The sequence below is a fragment of the Heptranchias perlo genome, chromosome 10, assembly GCF_035084215.1.
Source record: "Heptranchias perlo isolate sHepPer1 chromosome 10, sHepPer1.hap1, whole genome shotgun sequence".
NCBI classification, from domain to species: domain Eukaryota; kingdom Metazoa; phylum Chordata; class Chondrichthyes; order Hexanchiformes; family Hexanchidae; genus Heptranchias; species Heptranchias perlo.
This window is the reverse complement of record NC_090334.1, coordinates 37,110,359-37,135,250: the sequence shown is the minus strand read 5'-3', so window position 1 is coordinate 37,135,250 and position 24,892 is coordinate 37,110,359. Positions and strand designations below refer to the sequence as shown.

Sequence of the window (24,892 nt, the reverse complement as noted above, 5' to 3'; positions counted from 1 at the left end):
AGATGTAGTTTCTAAATCTGAGCTTAAACTAGAATCTTGAATGCAATTTACAAAAGGTGAATTACTGACCTCTGCAGTATTACTGGTAAGTGGTGACTATCAATTGAGATTAGGCACTTCCTCCAAGGGAGAGAGAAAAAATAACTAATGTATATCCTAGGACTCTAGTTTAAAAGCAGGGTAAACAAAGGCCTGATAGTAGGTTACCTGCCGTGCACATGTGTGTTTTATTGCAATAATACACAAGAATATATGATTAATTGAACAATTAAGGAAGCAAATTGTTGAACTTTCCACAGGGCACAAAACTTGTCTTTTGATTGAAAATAATTATGCCATGGAGTAACATGTTGAATGGATGTCTCATTCTCCACATTAGTGCTGAAAGCTACATTTTTCAATTTTTATATTCGGAGGCAATGTTTGCACAGCATACAGGATTCTAAATATTTTGCCAAAAATCTTTAGCATTATTTGAAGAAAAAGTTAGCTGCTGATTTTCTATAGACAATGTTAGTAAGGCCTTATAAATACAGTAATGCATTATAACAAATATACTAATGACATCTTACATTAGAAAATCAGTACTGCTGGATCACTGCCTATTTGTGATATAAGTTTAGGTGTAGTATAATAAACTTGCATTTACAGTCCGCCTTTAAAGTGGAATAAAGTCTTAAGACACTTCAGAGGAAGAAAGGAATGAATGCTGGATCTTTGTCGGGGGCGGGGGGGGGGAGGTGACCAAAGGCTTAGTTAAAGAGATGGGTTTTAAGGAGACTTCTAAAGGTGGAGAGAGAAGTGGAAAGGTGGAGGTTCTTTTAGTGAATTCCAAAGAGTTGAGGTGAGGAAGAGTGTAATTGAGCACTTGGACAAATATGAACTGATCAGAGAGAGCCTGCATGGATTTGTAAAGGGTAAGTCATGTCTAACTAATCTAGTTGAATTTTTTTGAGGAGGTCACTAACGTGGTCGATAAGGGAGTGCTTATGGATGTTATTTATATGGATTTCCAGAAGGCATTCTATAAAGGTTCCACACAAGAGACTATTAGCAAAAATAGAAGTGCATGGAATTGGAGGCAACCTTCTGACATGGGTAGGGAACTGGTTAGGAGGTAGAAGACAGAGTAGGGATAATGGGTATGTACTCCAATTGGCAGGATGTGACTAGTGGTTTCCCCCAGGAATCTCTACTGGGGCCTCAGCTTTCCACTATATTTATAAATGGCTTATTTGAAGGAATAGAGAGCTGTATATCCTAGTTTGCTGACGACAATAAGTTAGGTGGCACAGTAAGTAGTGTAGATGGGAACAGAAAGTTGCAAAGGGACATTAATTGATAAAGTGAGTGGGCAAAACTGTGATAAATGGAGTTCAACGTGGGAAAGTGTAAGGTCCAAGAAAGATAGATCAGAGTATTTTTTTAAATAGTGAGAAGCTAGGAACTGTGGAGGAGCACACAGGTTTAGGGGTCCATGTACAGAAATTACTAAAAACTGGTGGACAGGTATAAAAAATAATTAAAAAGGCTGATGGAATGTTAACCTTCATCTCAAGGGGGCTGGAATACAAAGGGGTTGAAATCAAGGAATCCCAGAGATCTACGATTCTATAACATCCACAAGTCTCCCTATCCACTTAAGACCTCAGGACAACACAAAAGTGAATAGACAATTTTATTTTTTGTAGTGGTCTTTCCTCTTAATTTAGGCATTTCAACAATTGTAGTAAGCTACTGCACAGCTGTCAATCGATGGCCATTTTGACAATGGGTCTGATTCTTAAACATGATGGCAGTAAGAGAGATTATAAAGTAACTTGTTGACAGATTCTGACAATTTCTTAACCAGATTAGGGCAGATGATCTTCTGTTGCCAATACCATTTTTTAAATGGATCACTTGGCTTGAGCACAGCCCAGGGCAAAATAATCAAATTTTCCTTTCCTTATTGGAAAGGTGCTCGGCCTGTTCAATTGCTTCCTCAAATAGCCTTGGTGAGATTTAAAATTTGTGTGGGGAATTGTGATTGCGGTGTCCTACTGCTCATGGCTTAGTGCCTTCATAAAACTGGTCATTTTAATTCTCTCTTCCCTTTTGAGCTTTCACAATTAAAATTTTCCACTGCAATCTAAATAGAACTTAATTGGTGCCACCTCAGAACCACTACTCTCAACCAAGATCGTGTCCAGATAGAAGGAAAGTGGGAATAACAGTACATGGACAATCAGTGTTTGGTTCCTGAATATTCTTTTAGCATTTTTCTCCTTAAACCCGTGTAATATTTAATTCTTTCCTATCCTTAGGGGCTTCCATTTTTTCTAATGGGAATTGAAATGTCCTCCAGGCATGGGGGTAGGGAGGCAGAACTAATGAACTCAATACTATCACGCTTACTTTGCAGATTACAGCATATTATTATTGCACAATTGATAATAGCTAAAATAGCTCACCTATATGAATGAAATTTTAGAGAAATGCAACACTAGGAACAGTCAAAATAATGAATTTTAGAATAAGTCTATGAGAATTTTTAACAGATGATTTCATTATAATAATAGTAACAAGCCAGCAACAATGAATAACTGATTGGTACATCATCCAATTTCATAACCAGATACTTCATTTCAAAGTGACACTGGAGTAAAATAAAGTTGGCACTTAATTATGTGAATTTCTTTCAATATATGAATTTACTAATTTAGAAAATGTAGTGTTATTGGACTACTATGTAGCTATATCAACTCTTGTGAACCATACCTTTTTTGTTAAAGAATCATCCGAATCAGAAGGCATTCTTGTGGATACATGAAACATTACTTCTACGGTAGAGGTAGCAAAATATGGAGTTGAGAGTCCAGTGCTTTTATTTCGTTGTAGTCCACCCATGAAGCCACAATGATTAGTAAGGTTCACCTTAAACAATAAGAAATGAGAATACAAATAAGAAAACTAAATCTAACAATACCATGGATATGAATTATATATCTATTCGCTGAGACCAGAGAATGCAAAATGACACAAGCATATATTACAATTGTTAGTAAATATGTGTACGCTACCTCAGACTTTTGACCATGTGAGATAACTGAACTCCCAAGTGATAAACATTTAATAACATGCTGACCCACTTGGGAATTTTTTTGTATATTAGGTGGCATAACATTATGGAGCTGGAGGTAACTGGGATGACAAGAAATCAATTCTGGTAGCTGCTAAGAACATAGTATGACGTAGGAATTGTGCCAATGGCAAGTCAGATATTTCCCATAGCCTAATGCAATTTCTAATGACTCTGCTACACTCCAGAATGGAGGTTTTCAGAAGAAAGTGGAAGAGATAGCCCAGTGACAACACTGGAAGCCAGTTGCTATGAAGAATGTCCTGGATCCATCCTCAGTGCCTGGCAGCACAGAGGATTTCCTTGTACCGATGCAACAGCAATTATACTGTAAACCATCAGAGGGTCACAGTGTTCCTGAGAAGCTAGATGTTTCTGCTCTGGCGTCACATGAATGAGGTAGCTGATGTCCCAGTCAATGCTTTGGAGCTACTCTGGTGCAGAGTCCTGTACATGTCCTAGGAATCGCTAAGTTTTTCTGACCAGAGTGCTTTTTCTTCTTACGGGACAATGACAAGGACTTTGGGCTAATTCGGAGTACTTTAAGAAAATCTTCTGCCATGTAGACTAAAGATCTTCCCCTCAAAGATTGTTTTTTTTTAATGTTTAAGCTACTTGAGAAGGAGTTCAAGTGAAACTAATGACTTTGCCTCATATTAGGTTGGATTGGAAACCAGTGAGGCCAGTATAACCATCATCTTAAATGTTAAATCTTTTCATGTGTCAACAGCACGGGCCAATCTCCAAACATGGAAGATCGATAAGAGGCCATGAACCTACAGGAGGCGGAGGGAGGAAAGAACGGAGGAAGAAAGGGTGGTAAGGAGAAAGGGTTGGTATATTTATAAAGCGCCTTTTAGCCCATAGGACATCCCAAAGTGCTTCACAGCTAATCAATTACTTTTGAACTACTGTCACTTATGTAGGAAAACGTGGCAGCCAATTTTTGCACAGCAAGGACCCACATACAGGAAGTGAGATTAATAGCCATTAAACTATTTTTGGCGGTCTTGATTGAGGCAGGAATGTTGGCCTGGGCACTTGGAGGATTCTCTGCTCTTCGAAAAGTGCTAATTTTACATCCACTTGAATAGGCACATACAGCCGCTGTTCAACTGCTCACCTAAAAGAGAGCACCTCCAACAATGCAGCAGTCCCAGTACTACACTGGAGCATCAGCCTATGTTTTCAAGTCCTGGAGTGCAGCTTGAACCCTCGAGCCTTCTGACTCAGAGGCATGAGTGTTTTCAACTGAAAATAATGAACCAGATTCCAAGTTTAAACAGTGATAAAAACCTACCAATCAATTTACCCCAAGAAAGTAATGGGCGAGAATTTCATAGAATGGTTACAGCACAGGAGGCCGCCATTTGGTCCATCGAGGCTGTGCCGGCTCTTTGTAAGAGCAATCCAGTTAGTCCCATTTCCCCACTCTTTCCCCATAGCCCTGCAAATTTTCTGCTCTGGATTTTCTGCCGCATACTAACGAACAGTGGGATCAGTTGTAAGACCCTGATTGCTGCCCTGGCTGAAAGCTACTAAGAACTCAGTGCTACACCACAAAGTGCATTTATCCAGAGTTCATTACAGGGGCATAGTAATATTTTAAATTCTGGTATTTAAGTTGATTACAAATGTCAACCTATTTTGCTTCTTATTTTTGAGATTTTTTCAATTATGTCTTAGTATGTTCAAAATTAAGGGATATTTGAGAGCTAAATGGTCTCAACTGGAAGACAGTATTGTACTGCTTCTTTATAAGAACATAAGAAATAGGAGCAGGAGTAGGCCAATCGGCCCTTCGAGCCTGCTCCGCCATTTAATAAGATCACGGCTGATCTGATCCTAACCTCAAATCTAAATTCATGTCCAATTTCCTGCCCGCTCCCCGTAACCCCTAATTCCCTTTACTTTTAGGAAACTGTCTATTTCTGTTTTAAATTTATTAAATGATGTAGCTTCCACAGCTTCCTGGGGCAGCAAATTCCACAGGCCTACCACCCTCTGAGTGAAAAAGTTTCCCCTCATCTCAGTTTTGAAAGAGCAGCCCCTTATTCTAAGATTATGCCCCCTAGTTCTAGTTTCACCCATCCTTGGGAACATCCTCACAGCATCCACCCGATCAAGCCCCTTCACAATCTTATATGTTTCAATAAGATCGCCTCTCATTCTTCTGAACTCCAATGAGTAGAGTCCCAATCTACTCAACCTCTCCTCATATGTCTGCCCCCTCATCCCTGGGATTAACCGAGTGAACCTTCTTTGTACTGCCTCGAGAGCAAGTATGTCTTTTCTTAAGTATGGAGACCAAAACTGTATGTAGTATTCCAGGTGCGGTCTCACCAATACCTTTTATAACTGCAGCAATACCTCCCTGTTTTTATACTCTATCCCCCTAGCAATAAACGCCAACATTCCGTTGGCCTTCTTGATCACCTGCTGCACCTGCATACTAATTTTTTGATTTTCTTGCACTAGGACCCCCAGATCCCTTTGTACTTCAGTACTTTCCAGTTTCTTGCCATTAAGATAATAACTTGCTCTCTGATTTTGCCTGCCAAAGTGCATAACCTCACATTTTCCAATATTGTATTGCATCTGCCAAATCTCCGCCCACTCACCCAGCCTGTCTATATCCCCTTGTAGGTTTTTTATGTCCTCCTCACTCTCCACTTTCCCTCCCATCTTTGTATCATCTGCAAACTTTGATATGTTACACTCGGTCCCCTCCTCCAAATCATTAATATAGATTGTAAAGAGTTGGGGACCCAGCACCGACCCCTGCGGAACACCACTAGCTACTGGTTGCCAGTCCGAGAATGAACCATTTATCCCAACTCTCTGCTTCCTATTAGATAACCAATCCTCCACCCATGCCAGAATATTACCCCCAATCCAGTGATTCTTTATCTTGAGCAATAATCTTTTATGTGGCACCTTGTTGAATGCCTTCTGGAAGTCCAAATACACTACGTCCACTGGTTCCCCTTTATCCACCCTGCACGTTATGTCCTCAAAGAACTCAAGCAAATTTGTCCGACATGACTTCCCCTTCTTTCATAGAGCTGAATATAATTTCTATTCAAATAATGCTGTGGAAATATTATAATGCATATTTACTCCCTGCTTGGTTAATTATGCACCAATGTGCTGTTGTACATTTCAGATATCACCTTTGTTTGTAGACTGTCAGTCACTGGCTCAGATTCCTTTATTAAACCTGTCCACAACACAAATATTTGCTGAACATTTTGCTTGTAGGCAGATTTCAAGCATTTCTACCATTAGTTTATCTTTCAGAATGACCTGGTGGGTGTATTTATTGAAAATAAAAGAACTGCATTGTTTGTACCTATACTTTTATTTTATTTTTGAGAGTACATTATGCTCCAATTCCCTCCACAGCACCTATTTTTCTCTCCTTTCTAGAGCATGTACCTCCTCAAGCAGAGTGGGCAGTTATACTACCTACTTTTAGCTCTCTGCCAGTGCCACATTTAAGCCAGTTGCTAGGAGATGCTTGGGAGCAGTGATAAGACCACCTCCTAGCCATCCCCTCCCACAAGCAATAAAGCCGAGATCAGCAACTCAGCCATGTGAGAGACTAAACTTACATTCCATTGCTCTGTGGGACTATGTATTCAAATGTTACAAGAATAGGATTTTGTATTTAGTTGGTATATGGAGCTTTGTAAAAATGATGCTGAAATGGATCATTATTGAGAAAACCCAAATGGCTTAGGAAGATCATTATCTCAGTTGGTGGGTTTTGTTCATTAGGTGGTGTGAAGCTGAATAGTTTGTACTTTTCAGTTTATGAATAGTTAAGTTCAGTTGTATGTCTGATATTGTGGATGGAGGAGAAATGACTTGTAATTAGGTGATTGAAGGAGAATCATAGAATGATACTGCACAGAAGGAGGCCATTCGGCCTACTGTGCCTGTGCTGGCTCTTTGAAAGAGCTATCCAATTAGTCCCACTCCCCTGCTCTTTCCCCATAGCCCTTCAAGTATTTATCCAATTCCCTTTTGAAAGTTACTATTGAATTTGCTTCTACTACCCTTTCAGGCAGTGCATTTCAGTTCATAACAACTCGCTGTGTAAATTTTTTTGATCTTCATGTCGCCTCTGGTTCTTTTGCCAATTACCTTAAATCTGTATCTTCTGGTTACTGACCTTTCTGCCATTGGAAACAGTTTCTCCTTATTTACTCTATCAAAGCCCTTCATGATTTTGAATACCTCTATCAAATCTCCCCTTAACCTTCTCTGCTCTAAGAACAATCCCAGCTTCTCTAGTTTTTCCACATAACTGAAGTCCGGCATCCCTGGTACCATTCTAGTAATTCTCCTCTGCACCTACTCCAAGGCCTTGACATCCTTCCCAAAGTGTGGTGCCCAGAACTGTCACAATACTCCATCTGGGGCCTAATCATGTTTTATAAGTTTTGGCATAACTACTTACTTTTGTATTCTATGCCTCCATTTACAAAGCCAAGGATCCCGTATGCCTTTTTAAACAGCCTTCTCAACTCGTCCTGCCACTGTCAAAGATTTCTGTACGTACACCCCCAGGACACTCTGTTCTTAGAATCATAGAATGGTTACAGCACAGAAGGCGGCCATTTGGCCCATTGCATCCATGCCGGCTCTTTGTAAGAGCAATCCAATTAGTCCCATTCCTCTGCTCTCTCCCCATAGCCCTTCAAGTATTTATCCAATTCCTTTTTGAAAGTCATGATTGAATCTGCTTCCACCACCCTTTCAGGCAGCACATTCCAGATCATAACTACTCGCTGCATATAAAAAATTTTCCTCATTTCGCCTTTGGTTCTTTTGCCAATCATCTTAAATCTGTGTCCTCTGGTTCTTGACCTTTCCACCAATGGGAACAGTTTCTCTTTATTTACTTTATCTAAAACCTTCATGATTTTGAATACTTCGATCAAATCTCCTCTTAATCTTCTCTGCTCTAAGGAGAACCCCAGCTTCTCCAGTTCCTCATCCCTGGAACCATTCTAGTTAATCTTTTCTGCACCCTCTCTAAGGCCTTCACATCCTTCCTAAAGTGGGGTGCCCACAATTGTGCAGGGCATTCTGGAGGGGGAGGGTGAACAGCCAGTAGTCGTGGTCCATATTGGTACCAACGACATAGGTAAAAAAAGGGATGAGGTCGTGCAAAGTGAATTTAAGGAGTTAGGAGATAAATGAAAAAGCAGGACTTCAAAGGTAGTGATCTCAGGATTACTACCGGTGCCTCGTGCTAGTGAGTATAGGAACAGGAGAATAGACAGGATGAATGCGTGGCTGCAGGGATGGTGTAGGAGGGAGGGATTTAGATTCCTGGGACATTGGGACCGGTTCTGGGGAAGGTGGGACCTGTACAAGCGTGACAGGTTACACCCGAGCAGGACCGGGACCAACGTCCTTGCGGGGGTGTTTGCGAGTGCTGTTGGGGAAGGTTTAAACTAGAGTGGCAGGGGGATGGGAACCTGAGCGGGGAGTCAGAAGGGAATAAAATTGAGAGCAGCAAGAGAGGGGAAGACCCAGGGGAAATCTACAATACAAATAGTACAAACAGTTGTTCAAGAACAAGTGAAAGGGAAAAGCGTAGAGCAGCGGAAAGAAAGTGTACTTTAGGCACGACAGAAAAAATAAAAACTAGAAGGCGTAAGGCGATTAACCCAGCATCAAAGCTGTGGCAGGGGGTTGGGAACCTGAGCAGGGAGACAGAGGAAAGCGTGTCAGGAAGGGACGGAAGGTATGGAGTAAAAGGTAAAGTGTTAAAAAAGGAAAAAGCAGGAACTAAGTGTCACAAAACATATTTGAAAGTTCTTTATCTGAATGCACGTAGCATTCGTAACAAAACGGACGAGTTAACGGCACAAATAACTACGTATGGGTATGATCTTGTGGCCATTACAGAAACATGGCTGCAGGGTGACAACGACTGGGAATTAAATATGCCAGGTTATTTAACAATCAGGAAGGACAGGCAGGAAGGAAGGGGAGGTGGGGTGGCTATGTTAATAAAGGAAGGAATCACTGTAATACAGAGAAATGATATTGGGACAAAGGATCAGGATAATGAAACAGTTTGGGTAGAGATAAGGAATAATAAGGGGAAAAAAACACTAGTGGACGTAGTATATAGGCCTCCTAATAGTTGCAACTCTGCTGGAAGAAGTATTAATCAGGAAATAGTCGGGGCATGTAATAAGGGAACAGCTATAATTATGGGGGATTTTAACTATCATATTAACTGGACAAATCAAATAGGGCAGGGCAGCCTTGAGGAAGAGTTTATTGAGTGTATTAGGGATGGATTTCTTGAGCAGTATGTAACTGATCCTACAAGGGGGCAAGCAACCTTGGACCTGGTCCTGTGTAATGAGCCAGGATTAATTAATAATGTCCTAGTTAAGGATCCCCTTGGAATGAGCGACCATAACATGGTTACATGCCATATCCAATTAGAGGGTGAGAAGGTTGGTTCTCAAACAAGCGTACTGAGCTTGAATAAAGGAGACTATGATGGTATGAGAGCGGAATTGATTAAAGTGGACTGGGAAAATAGATTAAAGTGTAAGACGGTACATGAGCAGTGGTGTTCATTCAAGGAGTTATTTTACAACTTTCAAAAAAAATATATTCCACTGAGGAAAAAAGGGCGTAAAAGAAATGACAGCCATCCGTGGCTAAGTAAAGAAATTAAGGACAGTATCCGACTAAAAACAAGGACATATAAGGTAGCCAAACTTAGTGGGAGGATAGAAGATTGGGAAGTCTTCAAAAGACAGCAAAAAGTAACTAAAGGATTGATTAAGAAAGGGAAGATAGATTATGAAAATAAATTAGCAAAAAATATAAAAACAGATAGCAAGAGTTTCTATAGTTATATAAAAAGAAAAAGGGTGGCTAAGGCAAACGTAGGTCCCTTAGAGGATGAGACCGGGAAATTAATGGTGGGAAACATGGAAATGGCAAAAATGCTGAACAAATATTTTGTTTCAGTCTTTACGGTAAAGGACACTAAGAATATCCCAACACTGGACAAACAGGGGGCTCGAGGGGTGGGGGGGGGGGGGGTGGGGGGGGGAAGAGCTAAATACGATTAAAATCACTAAGGAATTGGTACTCAGTAAATTAATGGGACTCAAGGCGGATAAATCCCCTGGACCTGATGGCTTACATCAGAGGGTCTTGAGGGAAGTGGCAGTAGGGATTGTGGATGCTTTGGTAATAATTTTCCAAAATTCTCTGGACTCGGCAAAGGTCCCGGCAGATTGGAAAACTGCTAATGTAACACCCATATTTAAAAAGGGTAGTAGGCAGAAGGCTGGAAATTATAGACCAGTTAGCCTAACATCTGTGGTGGGTAAAATTTTGGAATCTATTATCAAGGAGACAGTAGCGGAACATTTGGATAAACATAATTTAATAGGACAAAGTCAGCATGGCTTTACGAAGGGGAAGTCATGTCTGACAAATTTGCTCGAGTTGTTTGAGGACATAACGTACAGGGTGGATAAAGGGGAACCAGTGGATGTAGTGTATTTAGACTTCCAGAAAGCATTCGACAAGGTGCCACATAAAAGATTATTGCTTAAGATAAAGAATCACTGGATTGGGGGTAATATTCTGGCATGGGTGGAGGATTGGTTATCTAACAGGAAGCAGAGAGTTGGGATAAACGGTTCATTCTCGGACTGGCAACCAGTAGCCAGTGGTGTTCCGCAGGGGTCGGTGCTGGGTCCCCAACTCTTTACAATCTATATTAACGATTTGGAGGAGGGGACCGAGTGCAACATATCAAAGTTTGCAGATGATACAAAGATGGGAGGGAAAGTGGAGAGTGAGGAGGACATAAAAAACCTACAGGGGGATATAGACAGGCTGGGTGAGTGGGCGGAGATTTGGCAGATGCAATACAATATTGGAAAATGTGAGGTTATGCACTTTGGCAGGAAAAATCAGAGAGCAAGTTATTATCTTAAAGGCGAGAAACTGGAAAGTACTGCAGGACAAAGGGATCTGGGGGTCCTAGTGCAAGATGATCAAAAAGTTAGTATGCAGGTGCAGCAGGTGATCAAGAAGGCCAACGGAATGTTGGCTTTTATTGCTCGGGGGATAGAATATAAAAACAGGGAGGTATTGCTGCAGTTATACAAGGTATTGGTGAGACCGCACCTGGAATACTGCGTACAGTTTTGGTCTCCATACTTAAGAAAAGACATACTTGCTCTCAAGGCAGTACAAAGAAGGTTCACTCGGTTAATCCCGGGGATGAGGGGGCGGACATATGAGGAGAGGTTGAGTAGATTGGGACTCTTCTCATTGGAGTTCAGAAGAATGAGAGGCGATCTTATTGAAACATATAAGATTGTGAAGGGGCTTGATCGGGTGGATGCGGTAAGGATGTTCCCAAGGATGGGTGAAACTAGAACTAGGGGGCATAATCTTAGAATAAGGGGCTGCTCTTTGAAAACTGAGATGAGGAGAAACTTCTTCACTCAGAGGGTAGTCGGTCTGTGGAATTTGCTGCCCCAGGAAGCTGTGGAAGCTACATCATTAAATAAATTTAAAACGGAAATCGACAGTTTCCTGGAAGTTAAGGGAATTAGGGGTTACGGGGAGCGGGCAGGAAATTGGACATGAATTTAGATTTGAGGTTAGGATCAGATGAGCCATGATCTTATTGAATGGCGGAGCAGGCTCGAGGGGCCGACTGGCCTACTCCTGCTCCTATTTCTTATGTTCTTATGCTCCAGCTGTGGCCGAACCAGTGGTTTATAAAGGTTCAAAATAACTTCCTTGCATTTGCACTCTATGCCACTATTTATAAAGCCCAGGATCCTGTATGCTTTTTTTAAACTGCTTTCTCAACCTGTCCTGCCACCTTCAAAGATTTGTGCACTTATACCCCCAGATCTCTCTGTGCCTGCACCCCCATTAGAATTTGCAGGCAAAATAAAGGTGAATTTAATGTGCACACTGCTATTAATGTGTACATCGTCCACCAATTTGTGGCAAGGGATACCCTGTGGTTTGCGAATTGCCACAAATTGCTGCACTATTCACGCTGCTCCTCAGTTTGCCTTGTGGAAACTGTAGCTCGCCATCAACCTCCCCGCGAGTTTCAAGAAATTGCCACATTTACACAGTAAATACGAGTTAAACTCACCGCAGAAAGTTAGGGCAGGTACTTTTCTTTTAAATGGCGCGTAGGTATCTTTTTTTAATGACGCAATTTATGTTCCGGCAATGCCACTCAACCTCTCTGACCCAGAAAGGGAACAATTTAAACTGTCAAATCTCATTCCTGCAGGTAGCAAATCATTCCTAGATATTTTTTAAATTTCAAATTTTTTTCTTACTTTTCCTTTGTCTCTTCTTTTCTCTCTCTTAATCCAATTTTTCTTTCCCTCTCTTTATTTCTCTTTTTTTAAAACCAGATGTGACGAATTCAACCTATCCCGCTGTTGCTTTCTCAATCCTTAAATCTCATTGGTTAAGGAGATAGACTGTTGGTCCTGTCGTTCACCAAGGTCCCAGATGCCCTGCTATCAGTTCGCAAGTTCAGCAATTTGTGGCGCAAAAAATTTGAGCTGAAAGGTGAGGGGAAAAAGTCTCACTAACAGAGCACGCTGTGAGATGACCCGCTCCAGCAAATTCTGGGCCAATATAAAAACAGAAAAATTTAAAATATGGTCCCATAAAGCAGGAACTTTTCCCACTTATGATGTAGTCATTCTTTCTCAACTACAGCAGAAAATGGGAGAAAAAGAGCAGGTAGGTGTCCCGAGATTTACATCGCGCCGGGGGTGGGGGAGGAAATGGGGGGAAAGACAGCAATGGACACAATCGCCAATCACCGGGGTGGGGGGGCGCACACATCGCGGCAGGTTTGCTTTGGGGGCTGGCGGCAACCACTCCTGCTCCTTGTGGCCCACAAGCAGTATTGAAAAAGCTGCTGGATTCCAGCAGATCTCGCCTCTCTTTAGCTGCCGGATTTCCCAAGCCCCAGGAGACCCGTGCTGGAGACGTTAAATCCAAACGGCTGACAAACTCTAAGGCATAGAGCCTCATTAAAATTACCCCCTATGTTCGAGTTTCAAAAGTAAGATCTTCACAAAAGAGGACTAACATTGCTTTGTTTACAAAATATAAATAAAAATCTTCAGGTATAAAGGGTAAGCCAGAAAATGCATCATTTGATTGAAGGCTCAGATCTGAAATCTACACTTTAAGATTAAAAAAAAGGGGTAAATATTAGTTCATGTCTCAGATGGATTTGAGCTTTTTGGCCATTTTCTCCCTTACTCCTCTCTTGTAGTTGTGATTTTTTTGTTGGGATACAGTTCCAGATGCTAGGAGCCCTTTAGTACCTTAAGTGGCCTCTCTTCATGTGTGCACCTCGAAAGTGAATGTCAACTGGCTGGTTGATTGGGTGGAAAAAGACAATTATGCTATGGAAGACTCTCATGCTTTAGTCTACCTCATAACAGGCAATATAGTTTTTGACTTGACTATTATTTTGGATGAATCTCACCACTGCAGTGTAGTCGTGCAAGTGTCAAGCAAAGTCATCTTCTCTTCAAGGAAAAAGTTGAAATTTTGAAGCTAGCACTTTTAATTTTCAATAAAGAGAATAATGCTTCAGCCAAGAGATATGAATATTGATGCCAAACACCTCTGATTGAGTTGAGATAAAGGTGTTGTCAAAGTATCAGGATGGAATTGGTAAAGATTGAGAACATTTCTTCCTGAGAAAGCAACAACAGTGACACTGTTACGAATTACAAAATAAGTAATAAAAGTGGGGACTGGTCCATGGGTGGCACAGTTATGCATTATGGGATTCTGAGAAGGTGGCATGATTTCTCAGCGTGTAAAATTCTTGAAAGCATTTCTTGAATTTTTTTAAAATCCTAACTCGACGATAGACTTCTCCAAGATATGTGGAGAATAGATGAATAAGGGAGAAAAGGATACTTTTAGTTCCATGTTTCAAACCATTGTGCAATCTAATCTTCAAAATCTGTGCCCATTTCCTCAAAGGGCAGCCATTTTTGTAGAATTGTATCTACCTACTGCTGTACAATATTAGGGAATTTAAAAACATTTTTCAGTATTGAAAGTTCCTACTTTGTTCAATTTTATTCAGGGATGTTAAAAAGAAATAAATTTAGAAAGCACACGATACTTTACCTCCCAACCAAGCCCCGCTACAAAATCCTCATAGGATTGGCTTCCTCCAGTATTTGTTAGAATGGAGTGCTTATCTTCCTGCCCTTCAGCAACATAAAACACTGCTATCTTGTGTGTTTCTCGACTGCATGAGACAAAACAGTAGTTAGTTAACACAAAGCAGCAAAATTAGTGTCAAATGTTCATTGTAGTTTAATTACAAACAATACAATATTGGATCACCCATTTATTTTATAATCCTCCAAATTCGCTAAATGTAGTTCAGCCTCCACATATAGTCAAACAACTGTCACTAAAACAAGGGAAAACCACTGGGACATTTTGCCGGTCAAAAATTTGGGGTCACGATTCATCCCCTGCACAGAGTTTTGTTTGTTAACGCACTTCAATTCTTTTAAGGGAGTAACGGTACAGACACCAAGTTGAAACAGTGTTTGGGGGGGGGGGGGGGGGGGGGGGGGAAAACACACACACACATAGACATATACACTGGCCAGAGAAAATGGAAGGGGCAATGGGAGTTTTGTATGTGAAAGTTGAACTATTTTCAAAGAATGAAGAATATCATCCAAAATTAGGTAAATTAGCAGTTTTCATTTATTCTATACTCACATAGAAATGAATTATCCAAGTAGTACAATAACTAGTAGAAAACTCTAACCTAACACTGAAGTCATCTTGGAGTGGAAAAGCCACTATGTATTTTCCGATCAAGACAACACTGCCTCATCGGAGTACATAAAAAGTTAGTCCTTGTAGCTAGTTTACAGTTAAGAGTCAAGATAAACCTTGGTTATATTTCTCCAAAAAATGATGACAGATAAGAATGGGGCTTTTTAAAAAAATTCGTTCATGGGATGTGGGCATCGCTGCCGAGGCTAGCATTTATTGCCCATCCCTAATTGCCCTTGAGAAGGTGGTGGTCAGCCGCCTTCTTGAACCACTGCAGTCCGTGTGGTGAAGGTGCTGTTAGGAAGGGAGTTCCAGGATTTTGACCCAGCGACGAAGGACGGCGATATATTTCCAAGTCAGGATGGTGTGCGACTTGGAGGGGAACGTGCAGGTGGTGTTGTTCCCATGTGCCTGCTGCCCTTGTCATTCTAGGTGGTAAAGGTCGCGGGTTTGGGAGGTGCTGTCAAAGAAGCCTTGGCGAGTTGCTGCAGTGCACCCTGTGGATGGTACACATTGCAGCGACGGTGCACCGGTGGTGAAGGGAGTGAATGTTTAGGGTGGTGCTTTGCGGGCTGCTTTGTCCTGGATGGTGCTGAGCTTCTTGAGTAGTGTTGGAGCTGCACTCATCCAGGCAAGTGGAGAGTATTCCATCACACTCCTGACTTGTGCCTTGTAGATGATGGAAAGGCTTTGGGGAGTCAGGAGGTGAGTCACTCGCCGCAGAAAATGATCACAGATGAGAATAAGGCTATAATGTGGTGTTTTTTGATCAGCTGAGTAACAGAGATAAACCTTCAATAAAAGATTTTACAACTTACTGCTCAGTAATGGTTCTACATAATGTTTTATTACTGAATGAAACAATGGCAACTTCCATTTTTTAACATAGTAAAATGTTCCAAGGTTCTTCACAGGAGTATCAAACAAATTTTGACAGCGAACAGTTTTTTGGGTTTCCTTGGTTCCACCATCTTAAAAAGCCAAAGCTTAACAAACATCAGCAAACACTAGTTGCCTGGAGAGGTCCTAGGCTGTGAAATCAGTCTGGAGCAGCCACAGGCCTGGGCTTGGACTGGCCAAAGGCCCTGGAATGGGTCAGACCAATCAATGGAAGTTCTGAGGGGGCTGTGTCGTCACTTCCCATATTAAGAAACAATTGGCCTTCATATCCAATAGGTTTAAGAAGCAAGTTTTCCTCAACTAGTACAGGATTATTATTTATGTTGGCTCTTCAGATCAGGTCTGTTGAATGATCAAAAACGTGAGAAGAAACCATGGGAAATCAGACAGAGAAACCTCTTATACCAAGCGATTGATGTACAATTAAGAGTTATTCCTCGATTGTCCCAGCTTTTGAAGCAATATCCCAGCAATCTGTTTTCTGAACAACTGCCATGAGATCAATTTCTGGGTGACTCAATCTATTGATTAATAACTTATTTGCATGCCTGGATCCTTTCCTCTTCTCAAAATATCTGACAATGACATTTTGTACTCCTGCGAGATGCTAAGCAGAAAAGCTAGGGAGGGGCTGCAGTCATTGATGCCCAACCATTAGTGAGCGTGATATTAAGCCCTGGATTAAGTATGTAAAGATTTATATACACTTTTCTTTGATGGCGTTGCCTATTCAGACTCACATTTTTTGCAAAATAGCTCCCTTGAGAACTGGGCAAGCCAATCGCTCTCCTGATGGCTCAGCTGGTTGGTACTTAGCAGCTGAATCATACAGGTCAGTAAAGCTCCAGATTCAAAACACAGGTCTGTGCTGGGTTAGCTAATCCAACCCTGGGTGATGTCAGGGGTAGTAATTGGCCTAAGCACCCCTGGATTAGGGAGAGGAAATCAGCCAGGGTTCCTCTCCTGATTGCTTTCCCGTAACTCCTATTGGAAGTACACACCTGTGGACAAGATTGGGCTTGGTTTTGATAGTCCCAGTGGTTGAATCTTTTACCAACACTCACTGTCTAAGCTTACACAAGAATAGCAGTAAGGGCAAGACACTGGAGGACACCTGTTGCCCTTGAAGCAGGACTCAACAAGGAGTTAACAACATCTATTAGAAAAAATAGATAGCTTCAGTTTTGATCAGTGAAGTATGTTTTATTTGCTAATTGACAAAACTTCTGGAGTACACCATCTTATAAAAAAAAAGTAAACACCACCAGGGATTAGTTCAATTTTTCCTCAGGTTTCAGTTTTAGGATACACTACTTAAAATGATGATTTTTCAGCCCACTTGCATTGAATCTAGACTCTTTGGTGTACAGTAATGGGACTAATCAAACATTTTTATTCCGAATACAAAAGATACACTGAGATAAGACCTGCTGTGGCCCTAGCCTGAAATCAAAGCTCCAAAAGTTATGCTATAAATTAGTAAAACATACAAGACTAAACCCAAGAATATCAATCTCTGAAGAAACATTTACCATTGCCTCGAGTCTAGGTTCTTTAGTTCTCGTAGAAGCTTTTCATTTTTCTTAAGAAGGTGGAAACTGGTCCTACAACAAAACAAAATGTTGAAAATCAGAATGGACATTATGGATTTTTTTGCATAAATAGACTAGTGCCTTTAAATCAGTCAAGGTGTTCTGATGACAAGTATTACAATGAAACTCAAGCAGCTTATGATCAACAGCACCCGAGATGAAACTTACAGCAATTAACTCAATTCCACATATCTGTTACATTGCTGCTCCGCTTGGTAAGCTGTTTTCATATAGCTGTAACACTGGCATCTACCCAACAATTTTAAGATTGCCCAGCTATGTCTTAGTCACAAAAAGCAGGATGAAACTAAACTGGTCAATTGTTGTCCTAGCAACAACCTCCTAATCATCAATAAAGTGAAGGAAGGAGTCATCAATAGTGCAATCAAGCAACACTTATGCACCGATAGCTTACTCACCTATACACAGTTCAGGTTTTCCCAGAATCACGCAGCTCCTAACCTCATCATAACTTTGATCCAGACATAGACACAAGAGTTGAATGCCAGAGAAGTGAGCGGTTGCCCTCAACGTCAAAGCAACATTTGACTGAATTATGACACCGAGGAGCCCTAGCAAAACTGAAGTCAGTGGGGGTCAAAAGGAAAACTCTCCAATGGATGGAGTCATATCTTACATAAAGGAAGGTGGTTGCGGTTGTTGGAGGCCAATAATCAATCACTTCCTAAGCAAGTAAGAATAGTGAACCCAAGCAAGAATAGTGAACCAGAGCTGGATTTGAATGTAGAAATTCAGAATACAAGTATACTGTTGTCCTTTCCATAACTTTGCATTTGTGAATACAGATCATTTTCTTTTTAGCTGGTAGAAATTACGCATACACACCCACCCACAATTTTCCCTTCATACACTTTCACAGGAATTTTTTTCCCACATTGCTGGGGAAAGTAGAACTTTGTTTTTTTTTCTACAAAGGGATGGAATAAAACATCTTGTGCAAATGCATGTTGTTACTATCTTAATAGGTCATTACTTTGTTCCACTAGTAGTAAAAACAAACAGATATAAGTACTTCATGCTCTACACAGATATTCACCATTCCTAAAAGTGTATTTATAACAACAATTTGCATTTATATAGTGCTTTTAACATAGGAAAACATCAAGGCACTTCATAGGAGTGTAATCAGACAAAAATTGACACTGAGCCAAAGGAGGAGACATTAGGACCAGTGACTAAAAGCTTGGTCAAAGAGGTAGGTTTTAAGGATGGTCTTAGAGGAGAGAGGGGTGGAGGTTCAGGGTGCCAATTCCAGAGTTTGTGGTCTAGATGGCTGAAGGCACAGCTGTCAATAATGGGGTGAAGGATGTAGGGAATGCACAAGAAGCCAGAGTTAGAGCATTGCAGAGTTCTCGGAGGGTTGAAGGGCTGGAGGAGGTTACAGAGAAAGGGAGGGGCGAGGCCATACAGTGATTTGAACACGAGGATGAGAATTTTAAAATCTAGGCAGTGGTGGACCAGGGGCCAATGTAGGTCAGCAAGCACAGGGGTGATGGGTGAGCGGAAATTGGTGCGGGTTAGGATACGGCAGCAGAATTTTAGATGAGCTCAAGTTTATGGGGGTTGGAAGATTGGAGGCCGGCCAGGAGAGCATTGGAATAGTTAAGTCTGAAGGTAACAAAAGCATGAGATTATTATAGTTTGTTACATACTTAGAAAAGGTAGCAAGTTTAGCTATTGCAAATGGAGGGACAGGAAAAGTAGTTTTCATTATGGGTTTATCTCATCATGGTTTGAACTTGTATATAGACTATGATAGAACTATGACCAGGGAAAATGCTTATAATGACACTTGCACAACTGACACACCCTAACCTTGTTACAAAATGAGCAAAAACCAAAATAAAAACCAACTATAACTGTCTCCTTAGCAACCTTAAGCAAAAGTAGTCATTCCTGTTCTTTCCATGAACTGGATTTGAACGCAGGTTATGGGGACTGTCAGACCAGGGTCTTAGCCAACAGCACCACAGAAACCCGTAATTTGTTTATAACTGATCAAAATCACAGATCCATAAAAGTCAACTACATAGGTTTCTGAACATGTAACAGAACAAACAAAAAGTCACTTTAGATACAATACAATGAGACAAAATCAATCCCTGATAACCAGAACAGAAAAGTTGATTTTTCACTATTGACTATACAGGTTTAATAGTCATTCTTTGAAATCCTTGTATGAACAGCACAAGAAACCGTTATTTAATTTTTCTTATTAGAAAAGTGAATACTACATACTACGGATTCAATTAAGAAAATGTAAAAGGACATTAGTTTGGATATTCACAGAGCCTTTATTGACTCATCCTCTTTTGGGCATTAACTGGGTGCTATAGGTAACAGCAAATCATAATGTTAAAACTAAATAACAACTTGTAAATTACAGATTGCTTATTACTAACAAATGTGGAAGGGGATTCAAGACACTCCAGTGCAACACTTAACTAAAAAGATTTTCTTAGTATATGTGAATTCTACTAGAGCGGTTGCAAACCACTATTGTATTTCCCCAACACTGTTTTCTTTTGTGTATTTTATTTATTTAATTCTCCTTAGCATTAGCCAATATTTGGTGACACTAAATAAATAGAGGCAACAGGAACTAAAATATTTTCATTATTTGCTACACTGCCAAATGTCACTCACCACGAAAATTCAAATACTTTCTCACAACTATACAGTATGTCAGTCAGCCTGTTTATATTTGTCCAAGTTACAGTTTAATTACTGCAAAGCAACAGGAAAAATGACAGATTTCCAGTTTGTTAAAATAGTACTCTTGAACTTTAAAGGCTATCTATAGTAGGCAGTCATTACTGCAAGAAGTTAAAGCTCCATATCCATATAACAAGACTTTGTGGGACTAGTGCAACAGCAATATCAAGACTCGTACAGGTACTACTACTACTACTACTACTACTACAACTACAACAACTAGCATTTATATAGAGCCTTTAATGTAATAAAAACATCCCAAGGCACTTCACAGGAGTGTTATCAGACAAAATTTGACACTGAGTAACAGAGATATTAGGACAGGTGATCAAAAGCTTGGTCAAAGAGGCAAGTTTTAAGGAATGACAAAGGAGGAAAGAGAGGTAGAGAGATTTAGGGAGGGAATTCTAGAGCTGGAACATTGCACAAGTTTTGCAGAAGTTTGCATGTAACTACAAAAAAACAACTTTCAAAACTTGTCCTACGTTACCAATTTTCAAAAGTGTGAAAGAAAAACTGGTTAAAGATGGAAATAATGAGTTTTCGTATGCTATGAAAAGAGAAAAAGGACTAAGTGTGGGTTCCAGAATAAGGCTTGATATACCTAAGTGGGTACAGCCATAAGCATCAAGGTTTAAAGAGGAAGTGCTCCAGCTGCCTTTCCTCACTATTCTTACTTGGGTTCACTATTCTTACTCGCTCTCTTCGGCACTGTATATGCAGTTCAGATGGAAATATTCTGTTTGATGACTTAAGAAGTAGAATGCAGCCAGGATTTGAATCAGTTACAATTATGTCTCATTGGAATACAATAAAATTCCGTACTCATCATACTAAAACTCTTCAGCGCCTTGTTCAGAATACTGAGTACTCTACCCAGTTTTAGGCACTAAGACAAAGAAAACATCTAAGCCACTGAGTCTATGTACAGGAGTGCCAGGAGGTTGATCCCTAGTGTTCCCTCATTATGAGGGAAGACTAGAGAAACTTGGGTTCTAACCCTTGAAAGAAGGCAACTAAGGGGGACCTGATAGAAATATACAAGATAATAAATGGCATAGATAAGGTAAATCCAGAGTGAATCAAGATACTTCAAGATACTAGAAAAAGGGGAACAATAGTTTAAAATTGGCAAAAGGAGACTTAGGCCAGATGTCAGACTGCACTACTTCACGCAAAGAGTGACCTCACCTGAAATTGTCTTCACGGCAGTAAAGGCAGAAACCCTTCCATTCATTCACAAGACAGACATTAAATGAAATGGTTAGAGGTGGGGGGAGGAAGAGAAAGGACTTCAAGTTTTTCTTCATTCCAAATGGATGGGGTACAATGAAATGAGTGACCTCCCTCATCTGTACCTATTCTGTAATCTCATTATAAATGCTTCATAGGCTATATAGAAATTAGAACCCAGTGCAAGCTTTCAGCAAAACATTTCTCATTAGGAAAAATAAAGTGAGACACTCTAATCTGGACCTCAGATTGATTTCTTGTTGCCAAAGTATTGCTCCAAATTTCTTTGAAGATATCCCACAGCAGGTATTTCTCATTATTATATTTAGGTGGTCAAACATTCACAGGATTTAAAACTGCATTTCTTACACAAATGCAGCTGCCAAACAAACATGTAGACAGTCTCACGGGTTGCTTGGAATGGCTTGACTACAGCCTGAGAAACCCATTGATCTGTTCCAACCTTTTTGATCAACCTTTGACTTCAGCTATCAGGAACGCTGCTGGACAGAATGGCACTAATGCCTGCACTCAGCATATATTAACATATTTTCAAACACACATTGATGCCTATAGCATACGAAATGGGGGATACCTGCAGAAATTAATTGTAACCCTGTGTTTGCTGTTATCAGCAACAAAGAACTCAATAAATAATCCAACATAGACAAAAATACTTTTTGTCTCAGGGACTATGAAATATCTGGAAGTCTATTCTCTCTCTGTGAATCTTTTTGATTGTTAAATTGTTAGTTCGATGCACAATCTTGGTAGACAACAGTAGGGGTAGGGTCCCAACAAATTGGAAAATAGCGAATGTAACTCCTCTATTCAAGAAAGGAGGGAGACAGAAAACAGGAAACTACAGGCCAGTTAGCTTAACATCTGTCATAGGGAAAATGCTAGAATCTATTATTAAGAAGGTTATAGCAGGGCACTTAGAAAATCTCAATGCAATCAGGCAGAGTCAACACGGCCTTGTGAAAGGGAAATCGTGTTTGACTAATTTATTAGAGTTCTCTGAGGAAGTAACAAGCAACGTGGATAAAGGGGATCCTGTGGTTGTGGTGGACTTGGATTTCCAGAAGGCATTTGACAAGATGCCACATCAAAATAAGAGCTCATGGTGTAGGTGTAACATATTACCATGGATAAAGGATAGGTTAGCTAACAGGAAACAGAGAGTAGGCATAAATGGGTCATTTTCAGGTTGGCAAGATGTAACAAGTGGAGTGCCACAGGGATCAGTGCTGGGGTCTTAACTATTTACAATCTATATCAATGACTTGGATGAAGGGAGCTCATGGTGTAGGTGTAACATATTACCATGGATAAAGGATAGGTTAGCTAACAGGAAACAGAGAGTAGGCATAAATGGGTCATTTTCAGGTTGGCAAGATGTAACAAGTGGAGTGCCACAGGGATCAGTGCTGGGGTCTTAACTATTTACAATCTATATCAATGACTTGGATGAAGGGACTGAATGTATGGTTGCTAAATTTGCTGATGACACAAAAGGTAGGTAGGAAAGTAAGTTGTGAAAAGGACATAAGGAGTCTACAAAGGGATATAGATAGGTTAAGTGAGTGGACAAAAATTTGGCAGATAAGAGTATAATGTGGGAAAATGTGAACTTGTTCACTTTGGCAGGAGGAACAGAAAAACAGCATATTATTTAAATGGAGAGAGATTGCAAATCTCTGAGGTACAGAGGGATCTGGGTGTCCTAGTACATGAATCACAAAAAGTTAGTACGCAGGTACAGCAAGTGATTAGGAAGACAATTGGAATGTTGTCAATTATTGCAAGGGGAATGGAATATAAAAGTAGAGATGTTTTGCTACAGTTGTACAGGGCATTGGTGAGGTCATATCTAGAATACTGTGTGCAGTTTTGGTCTCGTTATTTAAGAAAGGACATAACTGCTTTAGAGGTGGTTCAGAGAAGGTTCACTCGACGGATTCCTGGGATGAGGGGGTTATCTTATGAGGAAAGGTTGGACAAGTTGGGCTCTTATACATTGAAGTTTAGAAGAATGAGAGGTGATCTTATTGAAACATATTAGATCCTGAGGGGACTTGAAGGGGTAGATGCTGAGAGGATGTTTGACCTTGTGGGAGAGACTAGAACTAGGGGCCACAGTTTAAAAATAAGGGGTTTCCCATTTAAGACAGATGAGGAGAAATTTTTTCTCTGAGGGTCGTGAGTCTGTGGAACTCTTTCCCCAGACAGCGGTGGAGGCAGGGTCATTGAATATTTTTAAGGCTGAATTAGATAGATTCTTGATTAACAAGGGAGTCGAAGGTTATAATAGGTAGACGGGAAAGTAGGGTTGAGGTCACAATCAGATCAGCCGTGATCTTATCAAATGGCAGAGCAGGCTCGAGGGGCTGAATGGCCTACTCCTGCTCTTAATTCGTATGCACGTACAGTGTTATCATTATAGGGTTCAATAAATTACCGGATTTGATTACCATGCAAAACGTGATATGTGCTCATAAAGTGGAGAGGGTACGTTTGCCAAACCCCATCCATCTTGCCCAACCTGTGAGTTATTATGGATTTGACGGTCATTGCTGAGAGTATGGTCCAGAGCAACATGAAGATCTGTGGTGAAAGCTCTTTGGCATTGATTCCATCCCGGAGCACCAAGCTGTATTTAAGTATGGGGCTTGAAAACCGTGGCTAATTCCACAAAAAGGGTACTGATGTACTAATCGCTGCTGTTGCCCATCTAGTGAGGAAGGAGTGATCTTTAAAAGGGTCTTGCTTTTTATTGCCAGTCTTGGCAATTTGCAAAGTCCGCTGGTGCTTCATAAAATGCTTGTAGTAATTCCTCAACGTCATAGGGTGGCTGCAATAGTCACAGCCGGATCTCCCATGGAAATAATACGCACTGCGCCCCAGAGCTCCAAAAACAATGTATCTCATTACTAGTGAAAGGCTGCCGTAGTGTGCAATATGCATTTGGTCTTCAGAGGGGTGGTGATTGAATGCGAGGAGTGCCATGCGTCTGTTTAAGTGACTGCTTGTATTTAATTTTACAACACCAAGTTATAGTCCAGCAATTTTATTTTAAAGTGAATTTAAAATAAAATTGCTGGACTATAACTTGGTGTTGTAAAATTGTTTACAATTGTCAACCCCAGTCCATCACCGGCATCTCCACATCATGCTTGTATTTACATCACTTTAGTGTACATATCCTACCCAGCAGGTGGTGCTGCCATCTTAACTTTATTAGATCCTTGCAAGTCAATCAACTGAGTGCAACCATATCTTTGGTGTCCTTATTAGAAGGATGCAGAATAAACACCCTGTTGGAAGATTTCCCCTGCTGGGAAAGAACTTGGAGGATGATTGCTAAATCGTATGGTAGGGTATTATATAGATATTCTGCCAATTCCTGGAGGATTCCAGTGTGCTC

The 24,892-nt window shown here is 40.6% G+C and overlaps 1 protein-coding gene across 8 annotated transcripts in view; it reads right to left on the bottom strand.

The window, feature by feature from the left end:
- The window catches only part of ralgapa1 (Ral GTPase activating protein catalytic subunit alpha 1), a 227,405-nt gene that overhangs the window by 57,494 nt on the left and 145,019 nt on the right, over positions 1–24,892 (bottom strand). For all 8 annotated transcript variants that reach the window (XM_067991491.1, XM_067991483.1, XM_067991488.1 and 5 more), the window contains 3 exons: positions 17,437–17,508; positions 14,333–14,456; positions 2,761–2,916 (listed from right to left, as the gene is read on the bottom strand). In XM_067991491.1, the coding sequence (XP_067847592.1) occupies positions 2,761–2,916; positions 14,333–14,456; positions 17,437–17,508 (352 nt within the window). The remainder of the gene's footprint in view (positions 1–2,760; positions 2,917–14,332; positions 14,457–17,436; positions 17,509–24,892) is intronic.